Source organism: Protopterus annectens, chromosome 2.part0 (genome assembly GCF_019279795.1).
Source record: "Protopterus annectens isolate FY-2018-M chromosome 2.part0, PAN1.0, whole genome shotgun sequence".
Taxonomy (NCBI): Eukaryota; Metazoa; Chordata; order Ceratodontiformes; family Protopteridae; genus Protopterus; species Protopterus annectens.
This window is the reverse complement of record NC_056728.1, coordinates 1,355,706,766-1,355,733,575: the sequence shown is the minus strand read 5'-3', so window position 1 is coordinate 1,355,733,575 and position 26,810 is coordinate 1,355,706,766. Positions and strand designations below refer to the sequence as shown.

At 41.7% G+C, this 26,810-nt stretch overlaps 1 protein-coding gene across 1 annotated transcript in view; it reads right to left on the bottom strand.

Annotated features, from left to right (window-relative positions):
* The window catches only part of QRFPR (pyroglutamylated RFamide peptide receptor), a 527,635-nt gene that overhangs the window by 332,616 nt on the left and 168,209 nt on the right, over positions 1-26,810 (bottom strand). Inside the window, exon 2 of the mRNA XM_044061535.1 lies at positions 18,240-18,398. Coding sequence (XP_043917470.1) covers positions 18,240-18,398 — 159 coding nt within the window. The remainder of the gene's footprint in view (positions 1-18,239; positions 18,399-26,810) is intronic.

Below are 26,810 nucleotides of genomic sequence, written 5' to 3'. Positions count from 1 at the left end.
TTTTGAATAGCTTTAATTAATGTAAAACAAAACTACATGCTATAAGCTACTTCAAAAAAATGCTATTGTTTCCCTTATTTTATTCATATTATGTGATTCAGACTTTATTTCAAACATTTTCCGTAGTTATTCAAATAATTTTTCAGTATGTCACAGTTTTGGACATTTCTTTTACTTAGAAATTTGTTTAGAGCATTCTGAGTGCTTCATTTTATATTTTGTGAATAAGAAATCATTTAAGCAAGCTTTGACATCTGAAATACATTTCTGACCTGTTTTTGAGAATTAAATGTACATTGGGGATGATCCGCTCCTCTATATTCCTCCACCTTTAACTGAGTGCCTTCTCAGTCCAAAATCTGAATTTCTGGATCCCATTCTGACACCATGCTACTTGCCTTGCTTCCCATTAAAGATGAACAGGTGAGGTAGTTTGTTTACATGCTTTATTACACAGAAACACATCAGGATGGATAGCAGTAGTACAAAATATAAAAAAAATGATTAACTAACAGACTACACAGACATACATGCTTACATCTCAACAGTTTACTACAAAATGGCAGTCAGGCTCACATGTGTTCAGTATTTATACACTTGTGCAAGTCCCTAGAAAACTTTTTAAAGGTGTACACACATGTTGATCTACAGTTAGGGACCACTGTTTTTTTTTCAGATGGCATTCCAGACTTGTGTGCTGAGCTGTCTTGTGAAATGCTCTTCCATCCATTTACCAGTAAATTTGTGTTGCAAACTTTCACATACAAAAATAAATTTATGCTGGAAGCTGTGGGTATGGTTTATAGTAGAATTCACACTTGTATAAAACATTACCCAGTTTGGGCATCTGAAACCAGGGACATTGGGAGGCATACGCACTGTACTGATTTGAGTACAACTTCTTTAGAAGAGGGGGTAGCTTTTTTAATAAAAAAAAATGACATATTTTTCTTTTTTAAAAAAAAGCATTGGCTCCTTTAAGCATGGCTACATACCATACCAGCCAGTCGGAATTTAGCTCACGTCATGTCCGGCTGGCTGCGAGCAGGAAATGTGCATAGCTTGAATGTATTGCCGCATACAATTGCGAATGGATTAGTGAGTGTATGTGCAAAGCAATCGCAAATGGATTATCGTTGTGGTGAACGGATTGGATTCAGGTAAGGAAATGCGCATAGCTGGAATGTATTGCTGCATGCAATCGCAAATGGATTATCGTTGTGGTGAACAGATTGGATTCAGGTGTGTGGTGAACAGATTGTATTCAGGTGTGTGTGTGTGTGTGTGTGTGTGTGTGTGTGTTTGTGTGTGTGGTGAACAGATTGTATTTAGGTGTGTGTGTGTGTGTGTGTGTGTGTGTGTGTGTGTGTGTGTGTGTGTGTGTGTGTGTGTGTGTGTGTGTGTGCGTAGTGTGTGTGTGTGTGTGTGTGGTAAACAGATTGGATTCAGGTGTGTGTGTGTGTGTGTGTGTGTGTGTGTGTGGTGAATAGAATGGATTCAGGTGTGTGTGTGTGTGTGTGTGTGTGTGTGTGTGTGTGTGTGGTGAACAGATTGGATTCAGGTGTGTGTGTGTGTGTGTGTGTGTGTGTGTGTGTGTGTGTGTGTGTGTGTTTGTAGGTGAAACCATTAAATATAAAGTTGTTTGCTAGCAGCAGCCTCTTCAATAGTTGCAGATTTCTTTAATGTGGAATTATGTAGATGGCTTTTACTAGTTCAGATATTGTGCATATTTACTAATACTGGTGGACTGTAGAAGTTTGAGTAGACTTTTATGATGGAAATGTTTTGAATTGGGCTGTTTTGTCATTATTGGTGCATGGATTTTGTTTCATTGTTTACTGGAAAAATGTTTAAAAAAAGAAGTTATGTACTCACCATAATGTTCCATCTGAGTAGGTAACTTCATTTGTCAGCAACCTGTGGGTATCGGATCCGACCCGGATCCGAGCCGGCAGCATTCCAAGCTAGAGATCCAAGCTCCCAGCTCCTCCCCCTTACCCATAATACCCTGCTACCTCCTTCCAGTCCTCAGATCGAGTTTGCCCAATTATCAGACAGCACTAAAAACAAACACAAACCTGAACCTACTAACCTGATATCTACCAGGAGTGAATCACTTAATCATCCGTATAAAGAACTACAGGTTAGAGGGACGAAGGGGAGGGGGGGTCGGTTGCTGACAAATGAAGTTACCTACTCAGATGGAATGTTATAGTGAGTACATAACTTCTTTATCTGAAGTAGTTAACTTCATTTGATCAGCAACCTGTGGGACAGAGTCCCCAGCTACCAAAAACTTGGGAGGTCCTCAAGGAAGAATATTCCGGAGCACTGCAGAGCCAAAGGCTGCCCTCCCTCTGGATATCAGATCTAATTTATAATGAGAAATAAAGGTATGAGAGGAAGCCCAAGTAGCGGCTGAACAAATGTCATCCAAAGGTACCCTTGACCAAAAAGCGGCAGAAGTAGTCAAAGAACGGGTAGAATGAGCACGAACCCCTACGGGCTCAGGCCGACCAGAAATTTTGTACGCAAGTAAAATGCAGTGGGATATCCACCTAGCTAGAGTCACCTTCGTTACTGATTTGCCCAGAGATGGCTTAGCAAAGGAGACAAAGAGCTGCTCTGACTTACGCGAGGCAGCTGTTCTGTGCAAATAAAAGTGCAATTGTCTATGCACATCTAATGAATGTAGTCTGTACTCTCCTTTGTTCTGGTAGTTAGGAAAGAAAACAGGCAGATTAATGGATTGGTTGATGTTAGCCTCGGAAGCCACTTTGGGTAAAAAAGAGGGATTAGTCCTGAGGGATACTCTGTCCTTATGGAAGACAAGATACGGAGGTTTAGTACAAAGGGCCTGAAGCTCCGACACCCTTCTAGCTGAGGTAATAGCAATCAAGAAGGCAGTTTTCCAAGACAAATAGTTTAAGTCAGCCGAAGCTGCAGGCTCAAAGGGGGGGCCAGTAAGAGCCTGGAGGACTAAGGTTAGATCCCATGGAGGGACCGCATTCTTGACAGGAGGCCTTAAAAGGAAGGTACCCTTCAAGAAGGTCTTATAGATCTTAGAAGAAGCTAAAGGACCAAGGTTGTCTCCTATGTGAAAGTGGGAAATGGCTGCCATTTGAACCTTCACTGTTGAAGAACTGGCCCCCTGATGAAAGTTGTGGGATAAGAACTCAAGTACTGCTGGAATAGGAGCCGTAAAGGGGTCCAGACTCCTTTGCCTGGCCCAGACAGAAAAACATTTCCATTTACTATTGCAGACTTTCCTGGTAGAAGGTTTATGTGCCACAACCAGGATGGATTTCACTGCGGATGAGATGCCGGGAGTCCTAGCCACTAAGGGAACTGGATCAACCAAGCAGAAAGCTTGGGGTCATCCAGGTTCAGAGTTTTCAATCCCGAAGGATGAGAAATCAGATCTGGAATGGGATCAAAGATCCAAGGAGGAGCCATGAGATGAGACCGTAGGTATGGGAACCAGGTTTGACGAGGCCAGAATGAGGCTATGAGGATAACTTTGTTCCCCAACCGACGAGCTCTCTGCAAGAAGAGGAGGATAAGCATAAAGAAGACCGGATGGCCAAGCATGAACTAGAGTGTCTCTGGGGTCTCCCCCGGAGGAGGGATTAGAGGGAAAAACTCTCTGCACTTTGCATTCGAAGGCGATGTGAAAAGATCACAGCAAGGTTGACACCATTTGAGGAAGATCTGTTTCGCTACTAAGGGGTTCAGAGACCACTCCTAAGGTGAGAGGATAGTCCGACTCAGCTTGTCCGCTAGAATGTTGGACCAACCCAGAATGTGCGTTGCTAGCAGAAAATGGTTGGTGGATATCGCCCACTCCCAAACACTCATGGCCTCTCTGCAAAGGGGGTAAGACCTGGTTCCCCTCTGTTTGCTGATGCACCAGACGACTGACATGCTGTCTGTCTGAATTGCAATAGTCCCTAGAGGAAGAAGGGCATGGGGAGCTTGCCATGCTAGAAGCATCACTCTCATCTCCAGAACATTGATATGCAGAACGGTCTCTGTTGGAGTCAATCCACGTGCCTTGGATGGTTCTGCCCATGCAATGCCCCTCCCACCCTAGGCGAGAAGCATCCATGGTCACCATGGCTTGGGGTAGAGGCATCAAAAAGGGCCGTCCTTCCCGAAGCTCTCGGGAATGGAGCCACCAAAGTAGAGATTCCCTGCAAACCCTGCTGAGGGGAATCAGGGAGTACAATGGATGTCGAAGGATGGACCACTGGACCTGTAAGGTCCATTGAAGAACCCTCATATTCAAGCGGGCTAGGTGTGAAAGGTTGATAGCCACCGCCATAGACCCTAGAGCCCTCACAGGGAGAATATAGTGAGGTATGTGACCACTTTTTGTAATAGAGCTTCTTCTATTAAGCATATTATACAAAAGTATTGGTCAGTTTTGACTGCATCCCCTGAGATTTATAGGCTATTGGGTAGCAAACCGTACTTCTCTTATAGAAATAAGAGAACTATTAAGAGTAGGTTATGCTACAAGGATTTTAAATATAGTTCTAAAACTGGTGTGAATATGAACTTGCTTGGATCAACTCGTTTTGGTACATCTAAGTGCTTGAATTGTTCCTGCTGTGTAGACATTGTTGACATTTCTATTTCTTCTTTGTTCATCCATCCTATCACTAATAGAAATTATAAGTTTAGACTTATGGCGAATTGTAATACGGTTAACGTTGTGTACATGGCTACTTGTGTAGTCTGTCCTTCATTTTATGTAGGAAAGACTACACGTAAGTTAAAGGATAGAATAATTGAGCATAAATCTGAGATTAGGAGAGAGAATATAAATAATGCTTTGTTCAAGCATATACAATTACGTGGAGTTGAACATAAGTTTAGATTTAGGGTTATAGATACAGTTGTATCTTCTGTTAGGGGTGGGGATATTAATAATATTCTTGAGATTAGAGAATATGAGTGGATACTACGATTAGCAGCAGATCGTCCACCTGGCCTTAACTCTGCTATAAGTCTTAAACCAATTTTAATGAAATTACAACGTATTAAATTATAGATATACCCATGTATTTATGCATTTATTTATTTGTGTTAAATTCAGATTTATATTATTTAATAGATTTGATTATGTATTTTAGTCACATGATGTGGGCTGCTGTCATGTGACTTGTGGGCTCTTGTTTAAAGCAAGTTATGTTTTGAATGTATCTGTGTTAGTATTGAAGAAGGGTTCTACCCGAAAGCTTTGCTTGTTTGATAAAGTTATGAGATCTACCAGGGGGTCGGCCGGAGGGGACACCCAAGAGGTAGATGGGTCTGCATCAAATGCCTCCAGAAACACAGACTCATCCGAGGAAGGTTTTTGTGCTGACCACCCCCCCCTCTAATGCGCAGCATCTCCATGATGTCTCCAAAGGAGACATCTTCGGGGGGTGACCTGGGGGAACCTTCTCCTTCCTCCAAGTTAGTGTCTTCCATGAGGGACTCGGGGGAGTCCAAGTGCTTCCTTTTACAATTTTGTTTGTGAGAACCTCCTCGGGGGAGCTGTCCGAGGAGGGCTCACCAACCAGGTCCTGTTCCTCTAGGGGAACCATCTGGGACGTAGACACAGGCTGTCCCTGGGGCCAGATGATGGAAGTCAGGCCCATCTGCGAGGGAATGGCGGGTGGATCCATAGCACGAGCCAGGGGCCTCGAATCCCTCGAGAGGACCCTCTCCTCAATTTCGACGGCTGATGGTGAACCGCTCTCCCTAGGATCTGAGAGCAGCCCCCTCGGATTCGACGGGTGGATTGGCGCCGGAGCAGAAGCGATTGGACCCGAAAGAGAGGTGTGCTCCGACTGCATTGGAGCAGAAGACACACTCACCCCTTCGGATCTGAGGCTCGGCTCATGGCCCCGAGAGCTCAGATCCAAAAAAGGACCCGACAAACTCGAGGGTACAGCCGGAGTCAAAGTAGTGATGACTATCGGTGCCAACTCCCCGGCTCCGATGGCTCCAAAACCCGATAATGGATTGGAGAAGGAGCAATGGGGGCAAAAAAAGGGGCCAAACTCCCCCCCCCCGGGGGGGAGGAGGCAAGAGCACTCCCGTCTGCATCTGGGTCTGGAGGAAGCGACACATCATCTGGTCCATGTCTGCATCCGAAAGGCTCCTATTTGACCTAGAAGAGGCCGCTGAGGCTGGCCGGGAAGGCTGCCTCGATGACTTAGAAGGTGACCGGGTTTCCTCCTCTGGCTCCAGAGAGAAACGAGGAGAATGGAACCGACAGGGAGAAGATCCGGAGACCTTCAAAGGAGAAAGGAGCTGCTTAGCCGGCTGGGCCGAGGGATCCGAATCGGCCCGCCGCTTATGGCTTCTATGCCTCTCCATGTCTCTTTCCTTTTCTCTATGTTTGTCTTTTTTCCTGACATCCCTCTCTCCCTGGGATACAGTGGGAGTTTGAGTCCCGCCAGGGGAGCAGGAATGGTAGGCTGAACAGCCGCAGCTGCAGCTGGTGCCACTGAGGGAGAGGAGAAAGAAGCAGAATCCGAGGGCAAAAGGCCCGCAAGGATTAACTTAGTCCTCCTGTCCCTCAAAGCCTGGGGGTTGATGGCGGCACAAATCAGGCAGCCTGAAGATAAATGAGCAACCCCCAGGCAAATAACGCACTGAGTGTGGCCATCGGCTGGGGTCAGCTTATGACCACACTCAGAGCATTTAGAAAATACGGCCTTATGGCCTTCGGCCATGATAACTCACACACACACACACACCCTCACACACAGATAAGGGGAAGGGAAAGTTAAGGTTAACTGACTACAAAAAAGAAACAATTTAAACTAATAAACTATGGGTTGACTAATACACAAACACACACACACAGAATTTTGAGAGAAAAACAGAGTAAAAAACCCTATGAAAACCACTCACAAAACCGCCAGGAGCTCATCACTCGTGCTTCAAGAAGCCGCGGCAAACGAGATCTAAGGACTGGAAGGAGGTAGCAGGGTATTATAGGTAAGGGGGAGGAGCTGGGAGCTCGGATCTCTAGCTTGGAAAGCTGTCGGCTCGGATCCGGGTCGGATCCGATACCCACAGGTTGCTGATCAAATGAAGTTAACTAATTCAGATCAATAAATTTAAAACATTCTCCAACAGCTATACTGTATTGTACAAGGAATATAATTTAATACAATCAGGAAGGTGTATCAAAGAGCACATGTATGTTTCGTGTGGAAGGGGCCTATGATTTGAAAAAAGCCGAAAGTTAATCTTTATCTGCCACTGGCAAAATGTATTTTCTTTGAATGTGGGTTTCAATGCTGTTTCAATGAATGTGAGTTTCAAGGCCAGAGAAGTTTTAATGCTAAGTCTAGTTTCATTGTGAGACTGCATTGCTTTGTTTAGCAGATATTTATTAGTGATTGTGCTGTAAAATGCAAAATAAAACTTTTCTGGCAAATCATTTAGGAATTAAGTCACTAAATAATGACAGACGTTAAGTTTCAGACGTCATAATCTTCAGAAAAATGCATGCTAAAGCAAGACATGTTATTCTATCAACTATCTTAAGTTTATACAAGATCAATTTTTAGTACTGTTTGTATGTTCCCCCAGTATATTTGGCCTTGTCCAGATTTCCTGCATTAAGAGGTTGAGAGGTATGTGCAAAGAAATCACTTTATAGAATTAGGAATATCCAAACCTCTCAACTGTCCCCAATTTTGGCTCAAAATGTTGCTCTCCCCCTAATAATCTCTCCGCAAAACAGCAATTTTGGAAAAAAGAAAACGTGGAGGGTTTACAATTACAAATAACTGTAATGATCAGAGTTATACATTACTTTTATTTCAGAAATGCATGTAGATTCTCTAATTTTGTCAGCTGCTCAAGTTAACTGTGCTCATATTAAAATGGTGTCCCTTCTTTGACAGGTTCCCAGCTGTATTGTCTGGCAATTTTATATTTTTGCATCACATTTTTGGTCCGTTTTTCATAAAATTGCAGTTTTCTGGCAAATTAGTGGCAAATCATTAAAGACTGAAGTTAGAAAATAATGGCAGACATTTGAGTTTCAGATTTCATACCTTTCAGAAAATTCATACTAATGCAAGACCTACTACTATTCTATTATCTTTCTAAGTTTATAAGAGCAATATTTAAAAAAAATGTCCTTATTTTTGGGCCTTTACCTCAGTTTTATTTATGGGTTTGTTGCTCTAAGAGGTTGAGAGGTGTGTGTGTGTGTGTGTGTGTGTGTGTGTGTGTGTGTGTGTGTGTGTGTGTGTGTGTGTGTGTGCGTGAGAGGTAGGTAGCATACCTTTCAACTATCCAAATTTTGCAGAATGTCCAGATTTTTGCCCCATATTTTTGTCTGTTCCTCAGAAATGTTGTGATTTTCTAGAAAATCATTGAAGGCAGAAGTTGCTAAATAATGACAGACATTTGAGTTTCAGACTTCATGTCCTTTAGAAAAATTCATACTAGCACAAATCCTGTTATTCTAGCAACTTTCTCATACTAGCACAAATCCTGTTATTCTAGCAACTTTCTAAGTTCATGAGAGCATTATTTAATATCTGTCCCTGTTTATTTTAGGCTTTGTCCATATTTCTTTCACTAAGAGGTAGGTAGGGGTGTGTGTGTGAATGAAACACCCTAGTTAGGGGTAGTAGGTGGTTAGAAATTTACTCAAGCTCAAAACCTGCACCTTAGTTACAGAAAACAAAAGCATGAATCCTCTACCCCAACTACCATGCTGCATTTTTCAAAGAACTGACTTTTAGGTTCATTTTCAATCCAAGAAACCGAGTTTGAGTGAATCTATATTATATTACTGAAAAGGCATTACAGCGAATGCCTCTTCATCGACACTAAAAGAGCGAACCGTGAATTACGAGAATGGCCGTAGCTTTGCTGGGGAGGGGGAGATAGCAGTTTGAGAGCTGTGAGTACAAATCTGAAAATCCTAGCTACACCCCTGTCTGAAACCATGGCAACACTAACCAAAAATATAGAGCCCCTCCCCCCTTGGTTTAGCTGTTCATGCTCTTAGTCTTCATCTACTGTATGCTGTAGAAACGTCTCCTGTGTGCAGAAAAACAGTTCTCCCAACACTATGATCCAGCACAACAGCATCTTAAGGGCACCCATGATAAATAACTAGCTCACCACAAAGTGTGTCACTATTAGATAAAAGCAGTGATGCAGTTTGCTATTGTATATATAGCCAAGTCAAGATTATCTCTGTGTCAATTGACAGATGAATTCCTGGAGAAAATACCAGTTAAATACATAGGCATTAACCCTGGTCTATAAAGGTTCAGGATATGTTCTCATGTGCAGTTACTGTCAAGCACTGTCACCACAGACATTCATTTAATAAATTATTGCAATACTGGTATGTGTGGGACACTTTTCTCTGACCAACCTGACAACAATCTTCATATCTCTTTCATAAAGTTGTCTACCTTATCTCATCACTAATATACCTGGTCTTTGGCCTTGCAGTTTGCATCCTTTATGGCAATTGCCTACTCAGCCATTGCTGCCTTCCCCTTCATATTCTGTAAATACTGAAGCATGAATGCCTGACATTCAGACAGTTATTTCTAGCAAAGGATTGTCACTGCCACTGCTATTACTGACAAGTCCAGCAATCCTCCTTAATTAATCCCCATTCCATGCAACCAATTAATTCCCAATTATATTCTTCTGTCTTCACTCAGCTATAGTATCACATTTTCTAACCACTCAGCTGAGTACTATTATTTCCTCATATCCACGGCCCCCCTAGATAAAACTATTGTTTTAAATGCTGTAATCAGATCATAAATTAAATAAAAGAAAACCCACAGATTTATGCTACCAACAAATATATGAAATAAAAATCATTGTTCTATCACCTCGCTTAATAAGATTTTTTACTGACTTAAAAATGCAAATCTCCTTTTATAAGTTCAGAATTTAACATTTAAGAATTGAGCTTTCTAAACAAACTGACATATGAAACACTATGTCTGCCATTACTGATTTGCTGTAATCTACCTTGCTTTGTGAGAAAATCAAAACTGTAAAGGGCTAAAATAGTAGGCAAAATTCAAAGGCTTCCTGCAAAAGACAATGCACAAAGAAAAAGCATTCTGCATGTCCCCATAAAGTGATGGGAGAGAAATGTACGTACTGGAATCATAATTAGTCCAGTCTGGTTTGCAAAAAAACAAACAAAAAAATGCTCCTAGACCTCTGATGTTCCAAAAATCTTCAGGCTATAGAAAGGTGCAAGAGATAACCTGACATTTATTTACAGCAGCCCAGGAACCAAAAAAGGAATGATAGATGTCTGACAATCTGATTGGTTTCTGCACCTTGATGCCTGACATCACAGTACAGAAACCAATCAGGTTGTCACCTTTCTGTTGACAAACCCTGACATTATCCACTACTGACTTATTTCTAATGGACAGGATAAATCAGAAAAAAAAATACATGTTTAAAAACAAAAAAACAAAACAAAACAACAACAAAAAAGATACATATGGCACACAAATATGTCAGCAGATGTCTTGTGGCTATTCTAAGGACAGTACAAATGCACACCGCCAGAGGTGATGGCTGTACTGTGCATGCTTTCATGCAGGTAGCAGTACTTGCCAATAAAATAAAATTAGAAGTTATGTACCTACCATAACGTTCCATGTTAGTTGTCTTCTCTCGCCTTCTTTCTTGCTGGATGGGTTCGGAGCCGATCCTCGGCTCCGACTCGGCACTTGCTTTAGCTCGAGAACTCCTTTTACCAGCTCGAGGCAACCCTATATCCCATGATGCAAGGCGGAACTACCTCAGATCTCGTTTGGCAGCTAACTGACCCTGCTAAAGACTATCCTAACATAATTAGGAACCATGGTTCCTAAAAGAAGTCCTCATAACAATGCTCCAGAGGAAGCAATCTAATAGGAACTCTCCAAGATCTGTCCAGGCCAGGGGGAAGGAGGGAGGGACGCAAGAAAGAAGGCGAGAGAAGACAACTAACATGGAACGTTATGGTAGGTACATAACTTCTAAATGTTAAGTTGTCAATCTCGCCTTCATTCTTGCTGGATGGGACCGCGTCCCTAGCACCTGTATCCCGGGTGGCTCAATGGAACAGACTCTTGAGAACTGTGGAACCAAAACTGGCCCTATCTCTGGAGGCCAAATCCAACTTGTAATGAGACACAAAGGTATGAGGCGTGGCCCAAGTAGCTGCTGCACAAATAGTGTCAATGGGAAGTCTATCCTGAAAGGCTACAGAAGTGGATAGACTCCTGGTCGAATGTGCTTTTGGCTTAGAAGATAGTTGTTTGCCCCTTAGAGAGTACACATAGGAAATGGTGGAAGTCAACCATCTAGATAAGGTCACTTTAGAAACTGGAAGACCTAACCTGTTTTCTGCATAGGAGACAAACAATTGGTCTGATTTTCTAATTTGTTTAGTCCTATGCAAGTAGTACCTGAGCTGACGATGAACATCCAAGCAATGCAGCTTCTGTTCAGCTCTGTCAGAATAGTTAGGAAAGAAAACTGGTAGATCAATAGACTGGTTAATATTGGTTTGAGATACAACCTTGGGAAGAAAGGAAGGGTTAGTTCTGAGCGAAACCCTATCCTTATGAAAAACCAGATAAGGTGAACGAATACAGAGGGCCTGAATCTCAGAAACTCTTCTTGCAGAAGTAACAGCCAGTAAAAATATAGTTTTCCACGTCAATAACTTTAAAGAACACGTAGCAGACGGTTCGAAAGGAGGTAGAATTAGGGATGCCAACATTAAGTTTAGATCCCATTGCGGAGGAGGATGTTTCACAGGCGGTTTTAGGAGAAAAACTCCTCTTAAAAGGCTTTGCATAACCTATGAGACATGATGTTATTGTCATGCAAGCCAACATGATACTTGGAAATAGCAGCCAGTTGTACTTTGACTGTAGATGACGAAGATCCCGAATGAAAAACCTCCGCCAGGAAATCCAAAACAGAATGTACAGGAGCGGTAAAAGGATCAATATTTCTGGCGTTTGCCCAAAACGCCACTTGCTAGCATAAACAGTTCTAGTGGACGACTTTAAAGAAGACACTAAAATGTCTCTGACTGAGTCAGAAATCATTGGTAGCCTGGCTAGGGAAGGAAGTGGAGCAACCAAGCAGTGAGGTTAAGAGAATGAATGGCCCGGTGCTGCTGACCCGACCGGTGGATCAAAAGATCCGGAACTGGGTCCAGATGCCAGGGCTGCACCAGAAGATGATGATGTAGAGACGGAAACCAAATTTGTCGAGGCCAATATGGAGCAATGAGGATCAATTTGGCTCTCAAAACGGTGGCTTTCTGAATGACTTGTGGAATCAATGGAAAGGGAGGAAAAGCATAAAGAAGTCCCCGAGGCCAATCCTGGGATAGAGAGTCTCTCAAGGGTTGGCCTGGAAGAGGAAATAGTGTGAAGTAATCTGGGCACTTGCTGTTTTGAGGGTAGCGAAAAGATCGCAACAAGGGGTGCCCCACTTCAGAAAAATCTGATCCACTACAGATTGATTGAGAGACCACTCGTGAGGCATCAGAATAGATCTGCTTAGCTTGTCCGCCAATAGGTTGGACCTGCCGGGGATGTGCGTTGCTATCAGAAACCGCTGAGAAGAGATCGCCCATTGCCAAAGTCTGAGAGCTTCTCGACATAAGGGATAGGACCTGGTTCCGCCCTGTTTGTTGATGTACCAGACCACGGACATGTTGTCCGTCTGTACTGCAATAGTCCCTGTGGGAAGAAAGTCGACGAGGGCTTGCAACGTTAAAAGCACTGCTCTCATCTCCAGGACATTTATGTGCAGGTGGTATTCTATGGGTTGCCACGTCCCGTGGACCATCCTGCCCTGATAATGCCCCCCCACCCGATCAGAGAGGCATCCGTGGTGACTGTGGCAACTGGAGGAGGGGGAACAAAGGGTCGGCCCTGATGAAGAAGAGGGGAAGATATCCACCATCGTAGATGAGCCCTGCGACTGTGTTACCAAGATTTCGTGTCTCATGGGCAGATCGTGGTATGACCACTGCGTGAATAACATCCACTGCAGGAGACGCATGTGGAAGCGAGCCAGTGGAAGAAGAACAATGGCCGCAGCCATTAGGCCTAGAACTTTCAAGACAAACCTGGCTTTGATCTTGTTGCTTTGTAACAGAAGCTGAACAAATTTCTGGATGTCCAGAATCCTTTGATCTGTTAGCCTGGCTAACATTTTGTGATATTTAACTCTGCGCCTATAAAGGTGATAGATTGGCAAGGCAGCAGAGAGGATTTTTCGAAATTTACCGAAATTCCTAGACTCTTGCAAAGCTGTAGGGTGTAGTCTCTGGACCGAAGAAGCTGATGCTTGGAGGTGGCGGAGAGGAGCCAGTCGTCCAAATAAGGAAACACCTGGAATCCTCGACGTCTCAGGTGAGCTGTGACCACTGCCATGCATTTGGTGAACACTCTGGGGCTGAAGTGAGGCCAAAGGGCAGTGCTCTGAATTGGTAATGACTGGCTCCCAGCCGAAGCGGAGAAACCTTCTGGAGCGTCTGTGAATCTTTATGTGATAGTACGCATCTTGAAGGTCTATAGAGCACATCCAGTTGTCCTTGCCCAGAAAGGGCAGAATGGATTGCAGCGTGACCATCCGAATCTTGCCTTTTGACAGACTTGTTTAGTCTGCTTAGGTCTAGTATTGGTCTCCAATCTCCGTCCTTTTGGGGACCAAAAGAATCTTGAGTAGAAGCCGGATCCTACTTGGTCTGCGGCACTGTTTGGATGGCTCTTTTCCAGGAGTTTTGAAACTTCCTGTCTTGCCAAATCCCTTTGACCGGGTGAGATGTCTGGAAGGGATTGTAGAGGTATGGGAAACCTTTCAAGGGGATTTTGTAACCCTCCCATATGGTCGCCTGTAGCCACTTCTCTTGTCATAGGGCTTGCCAGGCTAGTGGGTACAGCCAAATCCTTCCCGACTGCCTCCAAGGGTGGACAGTCGGGCAACACCTCAGGGATGCTGAAAGGGCTTCTCAGGAAGAGACTCCCTGTTGCCCTGGTTCTGAGGACTCCCCTGCCTCTAGGGCGGCGTCTATTGTTACCCCCTCTGCCTCTGGGGGTAAACTGACCACGTGTGTCCGGTGTAGCTCCTTGGGCTTTACGGAACCACATCTCCCCCCCCTTCTGACCCTTGGGATATGGTCTAGAAGGAGTGGAAAACTGGACTCCAACGGCAGAAAGAGTTTTACCGTCCTGCTCACATCTGGTCAAAGTATCCTTCACCTGAGGTCCGAACAAAGCCGAACCATCAAAGGGGTGTTGGTGAAGGACGCCTTAAAGGGGTCTGCAAAATTACACAGCCGCATCCAGGCTTGGCGTCTAAGAGCAACACCTGTGCCTGCGGCCCTGCTCGCTCCATCGGCCGCATAAGATATGAGCCGCATGGAGGAGTTAGATATGGAATTCAGGATAGCAAGCTGTGAGGCAATCTTTTCCTGAGCCCCAGCAGCAGAAGGATCCTGGACTACTTCTCCCAGTTCCTTGAGAATATCTCGTTGAAGCCTGGTGAAGTGACAAAGGTAATTCAGCGAGCGCGCAAAGGTCGCTGAAGAAAACATCCGCTTTCCATACCTGTCCATGGTCCTAGAATCCTTATTAGGAGGATGGACAGGTACTGAAGGATCCGCCAGTTCCTTCTTAGTGGCCGCCGCTACCACCATAGCATCCACAGAGACACCTTTGGACAGGAACTGTTTATCCGAAGGGGCCGTGATGAACTTGGATGGTCTCCTGGGGACAGGTTCCACAGAATCTGGAGCCGGCCACGCCTTCCGAGCCACTACCTGCATGAGTGGGTCGAAAGGCGGAGACACCCAGGAGGTGGAGGGTCGGGATCCAAAAGCCTCCAGGTATACCGACTCATCCTCGGAGGGGTCAATGGGCCAATTCCCCTCTGTTTGAGGAGCTCAAGGATGTCTGAAAATGAGACATCCTCAGAGGGGGACCGTGGGAACCCTCCGACTCACCTAAGTCGGTATCAGATGTAGTAGACTCAGGGGAGTCTGTGTGTTTCCTCTTACACGTCCTCTTCCGAGGGGATTCCCCTGCAGGGTCAGGAGAAACCTCGGAAGAGGAGGAAATTCCCAGTGGGGAAACCTGGGGCGATGGATCCCTGGGCCTGAGAGCAAGAGGCTGGCAAGAGGCATCTGCAGGCACTGATGAGGGAGGAGCTAGAGGGATAGACCGTTGACCAGGCTCAGAGGCCAGGACACTCCTCATCACCTCAAAGGCTCCTCTCCCCGGGAGACCTGAACACACCGCTCGAAGAAACAGGAATGGTCGGCTCCAAGGAGAGAGAAGGCTCGAGGCCGATGTCGGCGCCGAGCTTACCAAAGCCGAAGCCCAAGAGGGAGAGCGGGGTCGGACAAGGGTCCGATGCCACTAGCCCCCTCGGAGCCGACAGTGGAAACCCGACGACCGGATCCCTCCAAGGAAGGTCTCAAGGAGGAGATCGGAGCCGAAGACGACAGAGCCGAAGGATGTATCGGCTCCGGCATCGAAACAGTCGCTGTCCCAAGAAGCTCCGGCTCCGAACTCTGGTGTGGAGTCGGAGGAGGAATCTCAAGAATCAGGGCTATAGCGAAGTCTGCTGAGACGGGCTATGGAGCATTTGGGCCAGTGCCTGAGACTTCAACAGCCTGCTTACCACCCTCTCCAAATCATGGTCAGACAGCCTGGAAGATCTCGAAGATCGGCTCTGATGGCTCCGCTCCGACAAAAGAGGAGACCCGGGCAGTGAATACTTAGTATCGAAGGGGACCGGGATCTCTTACGGGTCGAAGCCATCGGAGCCGAAGTCCCTTGAACCCCAGATGGAGCCGAGGATATCTCGGCTCCGATGCTGGATAAAGTGTCGGCTCCAGCCGGAGCCAACAAGGCCACAGTAGTCAGGGTATCGGAGCCGGTCAGCACCGAACCCACTACTCTAACAGAAGAAGTATCGACTCCAGCCGGGCGATATCGGCTCGACGGAGCCGAGCCACCGGAGGAGGCTTGGACACTGTAGCCTGAACCTTCGGTGGCTTAAGAGGTTTTCCTGCCCCTGACTTAGGAGGAGAACCTTCAGGTTTAAGTAAACCTCGGAGGATTAATTTGTTCCTCCTTTCCTGCAGGACTCTCTGGCTAAAAGCATGACACAACGCACAGGAGTCCTGCAGGTGCAAAGGCCCCAGGCAATACACACAAGAAGTGTGACCGTCTGTCAGGGACATTTTCTGACAGCACTGGTCACACTTCTTGAAGCCTGAGACCTTGCCTTCTCTAGACATCCTAAAAGGATAGACACAAACAGTCCCCACAAACACACAACTTAATCCCTACACAGACACACAGGAAGGGAATAACTTGGGGAACTAGGCCTGACTAAAACTTTAAACTGAAAACTATTATAAAAGTTTAAAAGGAAGGGAATAGGGTGGGCTGTAACTAAGTACAGGCTAATCTAACACTAAAGGGAAAAATAAACCCCTAACTGAACTTTTTCTTCTTTAACAAGAAAAAACTTACCTCAGCTGGCAAAGGAGACCTCTTTCGCTAAGCGGCAAACAAGATCTGAGGTAGTTCCGCCTTGCATCATGGGATATAGGGTTGCCTCGAGCTGGTAAAAGGAGTTCTCGAGCTAAAGCAAGTGCCGAGTCGGAGCCGAGGATCGGCTCCGAACCCATCCAGCAAGAATGAAGGCGAGATTGACAACTTAACATCAAAATCTACAAATATTGTACTGTAATATTTTACAAATGAGCAAATACAGAATGTGCTTACCACATTTGTACATATGTAAATCCTTGTTACTCAGTAAACCACACACTTAAAGTTCCAAGTCCACTGGGGAGCTGTAAGCATTGAACAAAGTGTTTTGGAACAGTGGTGTTGTAAGTGCCAAAAGGACTTACTAAAGTAGCACTACAGGCACTAGTGAGTAATGATCCTCATAAAGGATTAGTCTAGTAAGGACCTATGAACCTTTGCATATATCTATATATGTATCTGTCTATTTATAATCTACCTACCTATCTATCTATCTATCTATCTATCTATCTATCTATCTATCTATCTATCTATCTATCTGCCTGTCTATCTATCTACCTACCTATCTATCAATCTATTTATTTATCTACTTGCCTATCTAGCTACCAATCTATTTTATTTCTGTTTTGATTATAAGGAATGTGGATTTAGGTGAGTTTAATTTTCAAAGTAAACCCTTGAAGAAAAGTTCCACACTAAGCAATAAAATGCAACATGATTACAACTTCAGTTAAATAGGTGCAGTTAATGCAGAGGATAAAGGTTACAAGCTGTTAACAAGCTTCTTCCTGTAGTCCAGAGTTTGCTTCCCTCAGTATCCATTTGCCTTCTGTATGACTCTGAGCAAATCACTTAACCAAAGAGAGCTTTGGGACAATTGAGAAACCGGACTGGGGTCCTCAGTTGTATCCTGGATCGCATAACTAGTTACTATCTATGAACCTATAATTAAAGTAAGAGTTTTAAACTACCCATGCTTAAAGAGTCTCATAAACATAAGTGATACGCAAACAGAGGGAGTCACAGTTTCAATACAATAAATAATACAGAAATTACAGATATGATTCAAATAGTGTTAAAAACATTTGTATCAGTACTGGGATATACATTTCTGTATGAAAGTCACTTTGTCCTATATACAGAAAGTGGTTGATATGCTTTAAATACTTTCAGTATTACTGTGCTGTTCTCAATAAGACTTTTTCAACAATTCAGTCAATTTGAGCTTTGGTACACCTACTTTTCCTTTGTTTACATTTTTGTTTCTTTTGATGTATCTTTCTTACATTCACAGTTTGTTAGCTCTGTCAAGAAGTAAGGCAGAATAATTTCTGTTTTTTTTTTTTTTTTGAAAACAGGCTGGTTCTGGGCTTGGACAACAATTGGATCAAATATTTGTTGGTAATGTCGTCCAGCAATTTCATAGAGGGGCTGATTTAAGGACTTGTACCTTGTCTAAGTACTGCTTGTTAGTGTTATTGAGAAATGTTACATATAACATATAATTGGCTGATTAAATGTTCTGAAATATGCATCGTCTTAGTATTTGTACACACAAAATTTCCATACATTTTGTTTAAAAAAAGGTTTATATAACTGATTTACTACCTCATCTTGTTATCAAGGTAGGCATAAACTTACCAAGCATTGTGAAAGCTCTTCTGTTGGTATACTGCCATTTCATTCTGAGGGGATGAACAATTCCTTGGTGTCTTTCCACTGCTATACATGCCATGGTAAGGATTTCAGTCACAATGGCTGTCGACTGAACAAATGGAACCATCTTGCATGCAAATTCACCTGTATAAATTTGGAATAAATACATGCAGCATTTAGGGTCCAAATCATACATATATAAGGATTGCACCAAAGCAAAAAAACATACACACACACACACACACACACACACACACACACACACACACACACACACACACACATACACACAAATGTATACAAATATTTACACATCTGAAACTCTTCATTTTTAAGGAAAATGTCAGAAGAATAAATCAACTGTTTTAAGTCAAATTAGAAGAGAAAAATAGGTGTGAGGTTAACATTACATGGAAATATTTACATTTGTCAGTGTCGTCTGAATCATAATGGCATACAAATGACAGTACTCTTGTTTTCAGATCAAAGTAGTATTTCTTTTAGGAACTTTTTTCCCAGTCCATATAGAGATGTATTAGCAACTGTATAACAGACTAGCTGAAAGGTCATTCTACAGGCAGGTCAAGGACCCAGGCTGAGCTCCATTTATAAGATCTAACAATGGCAGTCTTTATCTAACACTCCATGTTATGCCTCCAATTAAGTTTTATAAAAGTCCTTGTAGCTAACTCCACTCTTAGTGGTTGACAGAGGCACTTGCATCTCATTAGAATCATCCTATGCCCTCCCTCTGCATAAGTGTGCTCTGCCACATGTGCCCATGAGAACCACTGCCTTTTGCTTGGGACCACTAAGCCCATATTACATGTGTCCATGAGGACCACTGCCTTTTTCTTGGGACCACTAAGCCCATGTCCTCATGGTCCCTGCCTGATGATGTTATGCAAAACTGCCCTTGCTCAGAAACAGTCAATTTAATAGGAAATGTCATTTTCCTCTACCAGCATGAAAAGCAATCCAACAACCATACTATCCTGCTCTGCTTTTCCAGCAGTCAAGGTGATTTTTGAACGCGGGTCATCTGGGCTGTAGTCCCTTCCTTCATTTCTCTATTCCACAGAGAATGAAACATTAACTGAGAAATGATCTAACACCTGTACAGATTGTTAAGAGGAAATCTAAAGTTGTATTCATCTATGTAAACATCATACCCATAGTAGCAGTGTTAGATTTCTTCATAAAAATGAAGCAGTGAATGCAAGGTATATCTTTTCAAAAAAAATAATCATCCTTTCAACTGAAGTATTGTATACATAACTAAAAATGTGGTTTCATAATCAGAAGACTAAATTTAATCCTGGGTTAATAAATATGAGGAATATTTGAAATTTGACAGCATGTGCCCTATCAACAAGCAACCATATGGTCACTAGTAAATCAAGAAGTTAAAGAAATACTACACCAAAATGTCTGTTTCTCCTCTGAGCAAGAGGAACCAAGAAGGTCACAACTATTCAAATGGGACCCAGCATAGAGACCTTGGTATGATAAAAAAATGTGATACCTTAAATATTTATTTTATTCTCAGCATGACACAACTAAAAAGGTTACAGCTAGTCACTAGCAATCTAGCAGAGGTCCAGGTGGAAGAACACTATTCCTGATCACAGTCAGTCATTTGTAAACCTCATTGGCTCATTTTGTTTTGGTCACTAGTCACTAGCAATCTAGCAGAGGTCCTCGTGGAAGAACACTATTCCTGATCACAGTCAGTCATTTCTAAACCTCATTGGCTCATTTTGTTTTGGTCATAGGACACCGCAATTAGTACCTCTCTTCTACCACAAATGGCAGCGTATGTATATTTAAAAAAATCATATCAAATTGCTCACTGAAGCAGCGAAACTGGCTTGAACTAAATTTTCTGTTGGACTAACAATTAATTACAATGGACAGCGCAGTGGTACAGTGGTTGCATAATCTCCTCACAGCAAGAAGATCTCTGTTTGATACTTGGCTGGGGTGCCTTCTGTGCGGAGTCTGTATTTTCTCCTTGCGTTCGTGTGGGTTTCCTCTGGGTGCTCCGGTTTCCTCCCACGTTACAAAGACATGCATCTGGAGCATTTCTGCCTGGGCCTCCGCTGAAAATTGGCTTAATTCCAAGTCAGACATTCCCAGTAAGCAAATGTTAAATGAATAAATAAATAAATAATAATAAACTACTGCAAAACCCTAAAAAATTCCCACGTCTTCACTCCATCATTCAGCCTTACACTATTAAGGGACTACTACGCTCCACTGATAAATCATTACATTCCATAGCTAAACCTAATAACAATGCAGGATACTCCCTGTACTCACACTGCATTTCTAATATCTGAAATACCATCCCACTCTACTTAAGAACAGCCTGCAACCTGAAATATTTTTAGTGCCAACTGAAGCAACACCTGGTGGATAAATTTCTCTGCACCTGCAACATCCCTGGTTAAACTGCTATCAATATAGCTATGTGAATGTGTACCATAACCCTTTGCTGCACAAAACTTAATGTATTGTTATAACAATCTATACCTCCTCTGTCATTTCACCACCTTTATATTCCTTGTGCTTTCTCCCCTCTTTCCTTTCTTTCTGCTGCTCTAACTCTTTATCTTATCTTCCGACATCCTACATTTTGTTTTTATAGTCATAAATATTCTTACATAAAACTTGACAATCTATGCATGTAGATGATATACTGCACTGCAATTACTAGCCTGTAATTGAAAATATATTCATATACATCCCATGTAACTGTTATGTTAATCAACACTGTTTGTAAATTACTTAATTAATGTCAAGGATGCCTGAATAAAGGAACTGTTGATGAAGAATAAAACTGACTGTAAGTGATGCAGCAATGCATATGATATCCATAACGTCTGTATAATGGAGTTTTTCTCTCCTGGACTCCACTGAAAAAGGGCACGACTCAGTTGGACAGACCTGGTAAACAAATGCTAATAAATAAATAAATCAATAAATCAGTAACAAAAAAAATACAAACACTCAAAGTATAGACATAAATATCTAAACCCATGTTAAGTTAATCACAAAAACAAGCAAACACTCTACTTCTGTGATCAGTTTACACTACAAATATACCAAATAAAATAATACAAAAAAACCCCACTAAGCCATACCAATACCATGGTACATGACTTGTTTTAAAATCTCATAGCAGTGTTACAGAAAGGGGTTTTCTAAGGTAAGGTGTAGTGTTGTGGTTAAGGCTGAGTTAAAGTTATCACACACATAGTAAGGATGGCAAAGGGTGCTTTGCTTGCTTATATGTGCTACCCTCAACCCTAACCCTGCCCCTAGCCCAGCAGTTTACCTTAGAAAAAGCCTTTCCACAATACTACCACTACAGATGACAGGTTGAGACATAGACATGCACACTAATACACCCAACGCTAAAGGTATCCTCTTACTTCACCCTTCCACTAACCCTAATCTGGCAGCACTAGCACAAACGTACTCCCAGCCCTAATACCAACCCACTAACCTCTGTGTACATTCTGACCTGCCTGCAATCTGATACTGCCATTCACAGTGTCTACATTCTGAACTGTCCACATTCTCAACAGCAACCAGCAGCACATAGAAAGCAACAGCCAGTCGCCAGCCTTCTTTGATATCGCACATGCTCAGTTTGACAGTGAGAACTATACAAAATTATTTAGAGAACAGTGAGGACTTCAAACCCATATGCAGATTTTGTGCTTTGGTGTAGTGGCAGGACAAACACCCAGCTTAGGGTTAGCAGAATAGGTTCTTTACATCTAACCCAATCCTCAACACTTGCATTTAGTTATTATAAATTCTTGCTGATCAGCTCATGATAAATGCATGATAAATGCAGTTATGAGTCTGTTCAGGAGTTTACAGTGTTACCACTTGGCCAAGGTAGGGTCCATTTATTATTATTTCCATTATGTATTAATTAGAACTAACATTTTAAAAGTTCATATCACTTTACAAGCACTGTTGTGTGAATCTAATGCAAATCTATACAATATCTATAAAACAGAGCTGTCTACAGCATTGAATTTCACAATGTTTTATGCCACATGTTGCTATCATTAGGTTGAGTTTTTAATGTGTCTTTGCACTATTATATCACTAGCATGTATTTGTATGTTGTTTAACATTGATAAACTATGCACAATGTAATTTGTCTCTCCAGTACATCTGCTCATGATATTTACAGAGACATATATATCCTGGTATCAATTATCCAGTGATTTCTAATCCCATGTAATGAAGTATATATGACTGAACAACTATTTTAGAGTCTGGCTAGGTTACTAGCTGCTAGTAGCAGCTAGGTAATGTTAGATAGTAGAGGCATAACTTACTATATGATAGTACAACTAGAATATGACTACTTTTAATTATTTGCATTGTTGTTATATACTTTGCTACTTTTATTGCTATGCAAAATCTCTAGTACATCAGAATAATAATGAATGCTTTATTCTATCACTAGCCTATGTCTACGCAGGGTCTATATTAGAACATCGAAGTTTCACAACTTCGAATGCTCTAATATCGACCCCTATTCAGTGAATGCTGAAAACATCGAACATGCAGAACAGCAAATTTTTTCCTAGGGAAAAAATTTGTTGTTCCTAAACACATACACACAACACAAGCACACCAAATAAACAGCAATCCACACACATACACCTAAAATCTTACATCTAACCCTACACTAAACTGTACATACACCACTATCTATCCACTTACCTTAACCCAAACCCTAACACTAAGTTCCTTCACTAATCGCACACTCACCTCACCCGCGCCCTAACCCTAACTCACCTACCCTGCCCTAACCCTGACGTCCACACAATCGCAGACTTACCTGACCCAGCCCGTAACTTTCCACCACAATGCTGAAAATAGTGAAGCAACAGAAACAGACAACTGAATTCTTTCCCTAGGAAAAAAATTTGGTTTTCTGTAGCTTCGCTATTTTCAGCGTTCACTGAATAGGGGTCAATATTAGAACATTCGAAGTTCTGAAACTTCGATGTTCTAATATAGACCCTCTACGCACTATATAAATTACCATTTCAGCTCTGTAGTGATTAGATTTTTTTCTAACTCAGATAGCTGCAGCACTGTGGGTATTCCAAGTGTGTATGAAATTGAATTATTTACTCTCTTTAGAAATAAATAGCCAGCAGTCCTAAAATAAAACTGCAGCCTGCTGCTTACAGATTATCTGCAATTTAATGACAGCAGTGATCACACTTTGTATCACACAGCACAGAGTGAAACTCAAATAACAGCTTATGGTTGGTGACAAGAAATAGGACAATGTCTTCCTTAAACAATAAATTCAAAGTAAACAGGCTCAGATAGGCTTAGTATATTTAAACTTCTCGATGGTATTATTGAGGAGTACATATTATCTACTGGGGTGGTTGACATTTTTAAACTGGGTATACAATATAATGTAAATTTTGGTAAAACATATTGTAATTTCCATAATGAATTTAACTAAATAATTTGACAAGGTGAGTATTAAACTAATAAATTCTTCTTTTCTCTTTTATCATTCCAAGTATGATTACATTTTATAAAATTGGTAAACTACATGAGGCAGTTATATAAAAAGGAAGTTCCAGAGGGACTTGATATAAGAATTGTTTGATTTTTCCTTTGAACGAGCCTGACAAAGGAATCAACCAAAGAAAAGAGCAGCAAGAACAGTTCATGACTCATGCGAAGGATTGTTTCCCACATAGAAGAGATGGCAAACAAATACATACAGAGGCATTTCTTTCAGATTTTGAGAATTATTCCAGTCTTCAGCGGGTCCAAGAGCACTGCAGGGGTTAAGAAAATGTACCAACAGGAGACAATACACTCACAATTACTTCAGGAACCAGGAACTGGCACTGGCAGGAATAACCTATGGGTGGCAACATTTCTACGTCTGTGGTGTTTAAGAGTACATATGTTCCTTCAGAAGTGGCATATTGGAAAAAAGGCTTCGGTTTTCTTTTAGTGAGAAGAGCTGAAGTGGACAGTAGTGTTTATAAATGTATGCAGTTTACAAGGAAACTAAATCTCCATTTTTTATGTAAAAAAGGTTTTTCATAGCGACAATGTTTGCCCAGAATTAAGCCGAATATGTGTGGTCATAGTCAGAAATGTTCGCTTGGCACTAACAACCTTATATTATTGTCTCCACCTCATATTCAAAGCATGTACACCTTTTCAAGTGCTGCCTCTAAGACACTTAAGTATGGAATGTTGCAAGTACAACAATTAAAATGTTATTTTTCAAATTATTATCCTTATTTGTAAGCATGTTCTGAACAGATCTTTGTTGCAGGAATTAATTAGGCAGCTAAAACAGTTTTTTGGCTTTTGGCCTCTATAAGTCCTACTTCTTATGAGTTCAGAAAAAAATGTACTTATTTAAGTATACTGAGCATGCCTGGCCACACCTTAGCCTGCATCATCATTTCATTTTGTGGCACATAAATGTTTCAGGTGTGTGATGTAAATGGATATGTTGTATGTTGTATTAACTGCATTGCCCACGTATTGATGCTGCATTTAGGTAGTACATATTGCAGTATGCTGTACATTGTGACAATGGTACATATAAAGGAATAGGATGATTAGACTGTGCTCGAGGAGCCACTGCCATTATTTTAGAAGGTGGCTTCATAGACTGCTTCCATAACATTTACCAAAGGTGACCCACCGTAACTCCAGTATCTGGACCCAGAACTTAATACATGTTGTCTCAAAAATGATGTCCCTTACTGCTCCAAATGTGAGAAAGCTGATCCAGATTTATAAACACAGTACGTCACAATACAGAAGCCCTGAGATCCTTTCAAAATCCTGCCACAGGAAAATGAAAGACTGAACATAATGACCTCTGTATGTTTCTTTCCCCTTCCTTTTTATCTAAATGACTTCTTAGTCTACAAAGACATACAGTTTGTTATATCTTCTCTATCCAATTCATTGATTTGTTTTGAGGTAGTAGCTATGCTGTTATTTTTGGACATAATTTATTTTACTTTCATTCCTAGAAAGTATGAAATTATGGAGTTTACAAAATGTGGCAATATATTTGCTTCACTTACATTTAGCATTAAATAGATATTTGCCTGTAGAAAAACTATATATTTTTCAAGGCACAGCAAGCAACCCTTCTTTGATATAAAGGGACACAGTCCCCATGCAAGACTGATAACAGCTTCACTTAAGAGAAACATACTTATTTTTCTAAAAAATAAAACCCATCAATCATTGGTAAATAATCCAACATACAAATATCAAAAGCAATTTTTGTAATGTGCATTATATAAAATTAGCATTTAGATTAGTATAAAATCAGTGATTATTTATTTCAATTATTTATTTATTGCATTTGGTTGCCAAGAAAGTCCAACTGGGTAGCAAGCCCTTTGTCAGCTGAGGGCCTGGAAGAAAAGCTCCTAACAGAAAAAAAAGTAGTACAATACAATCCACATAGCAAACTGACATTTCAGTTACATTGTATAGAATACACAACATAATATTAGAAGGTTGTTAACTATGTTATAAAGCAAAATAAAAAAATACAGATTATAGCTAAAAATGCAGTGTTCATCAGCATGAATAATTTTACATTATATTGTTTAATTATTTTTGAAGAGAAGGAAGAAAGACTACAGCTGCAGAAAAGAGGAAAATCAGGAGTAAAATTTGGTAGAGTTTTACCTGAGGAGATGCAAGAGCAGAGACAAGAGCCAATCAGGTATGTGTTTTGAATGCTTTTAGGTTGCCTATTTAAGAGAGAGAGGGAAAGGGATGGAGTTCCATTTTTTAAACATAGTCTGCGTATAATGAGTCCCTTGCTATATTATTTGATTTGGTTATAAGCAGTCTGTGGAGTGTAGTATTTTGTTAGTAGACTACTATCTGATAGTATCAATGAGAGAGGGACAATTCTCTGGTTTGTGTATAAGGTTATGAGTGGTCAGTAGATGTGAGAATGCTAGATAGTGTGCTAGTTCTGACTAGTATAGCTGCTTCAGGGCAAGGCAATAGTATATCTTGTGCGGTAAATTAGCTGTGAATGTAGCCACTTTGTTAAAGCATTCCTCTAGTTTACTTGTCTTTGTGGATTGTAGTAGGTAAATAAGGAAGCGGCATAGAGGAATGCGGGAAGCAGGTAGATTAAGGCAATATGCTTATTTTGCATCATCTGTCAGGTAAGGTTTGATCTTACAGAGGCAACTGAGTTTTCAGCATTATATTTTTTACTGCATTTCTAAGAAGCAATATACTTTCTTGTCTTGTTTGTTAGATAAGGTTTGATTCTATAGCTGGGACGTTTTTTTTATTTTTTTCCGCTTGTTTTATGTGATGGTCTAATTTCATGTTTTTATGTAAGATTATGCCTAGAAGTTTAGTATGAGTCAAATGTTAAGTTTTGTACTGTTTGATGAGAATATGGTAAACAATAGTTTTTATATAGCAATTTGTTTTAGAGTAAATACAGTTAATTTTCTTTTTTTGTAGGGTTTAAAA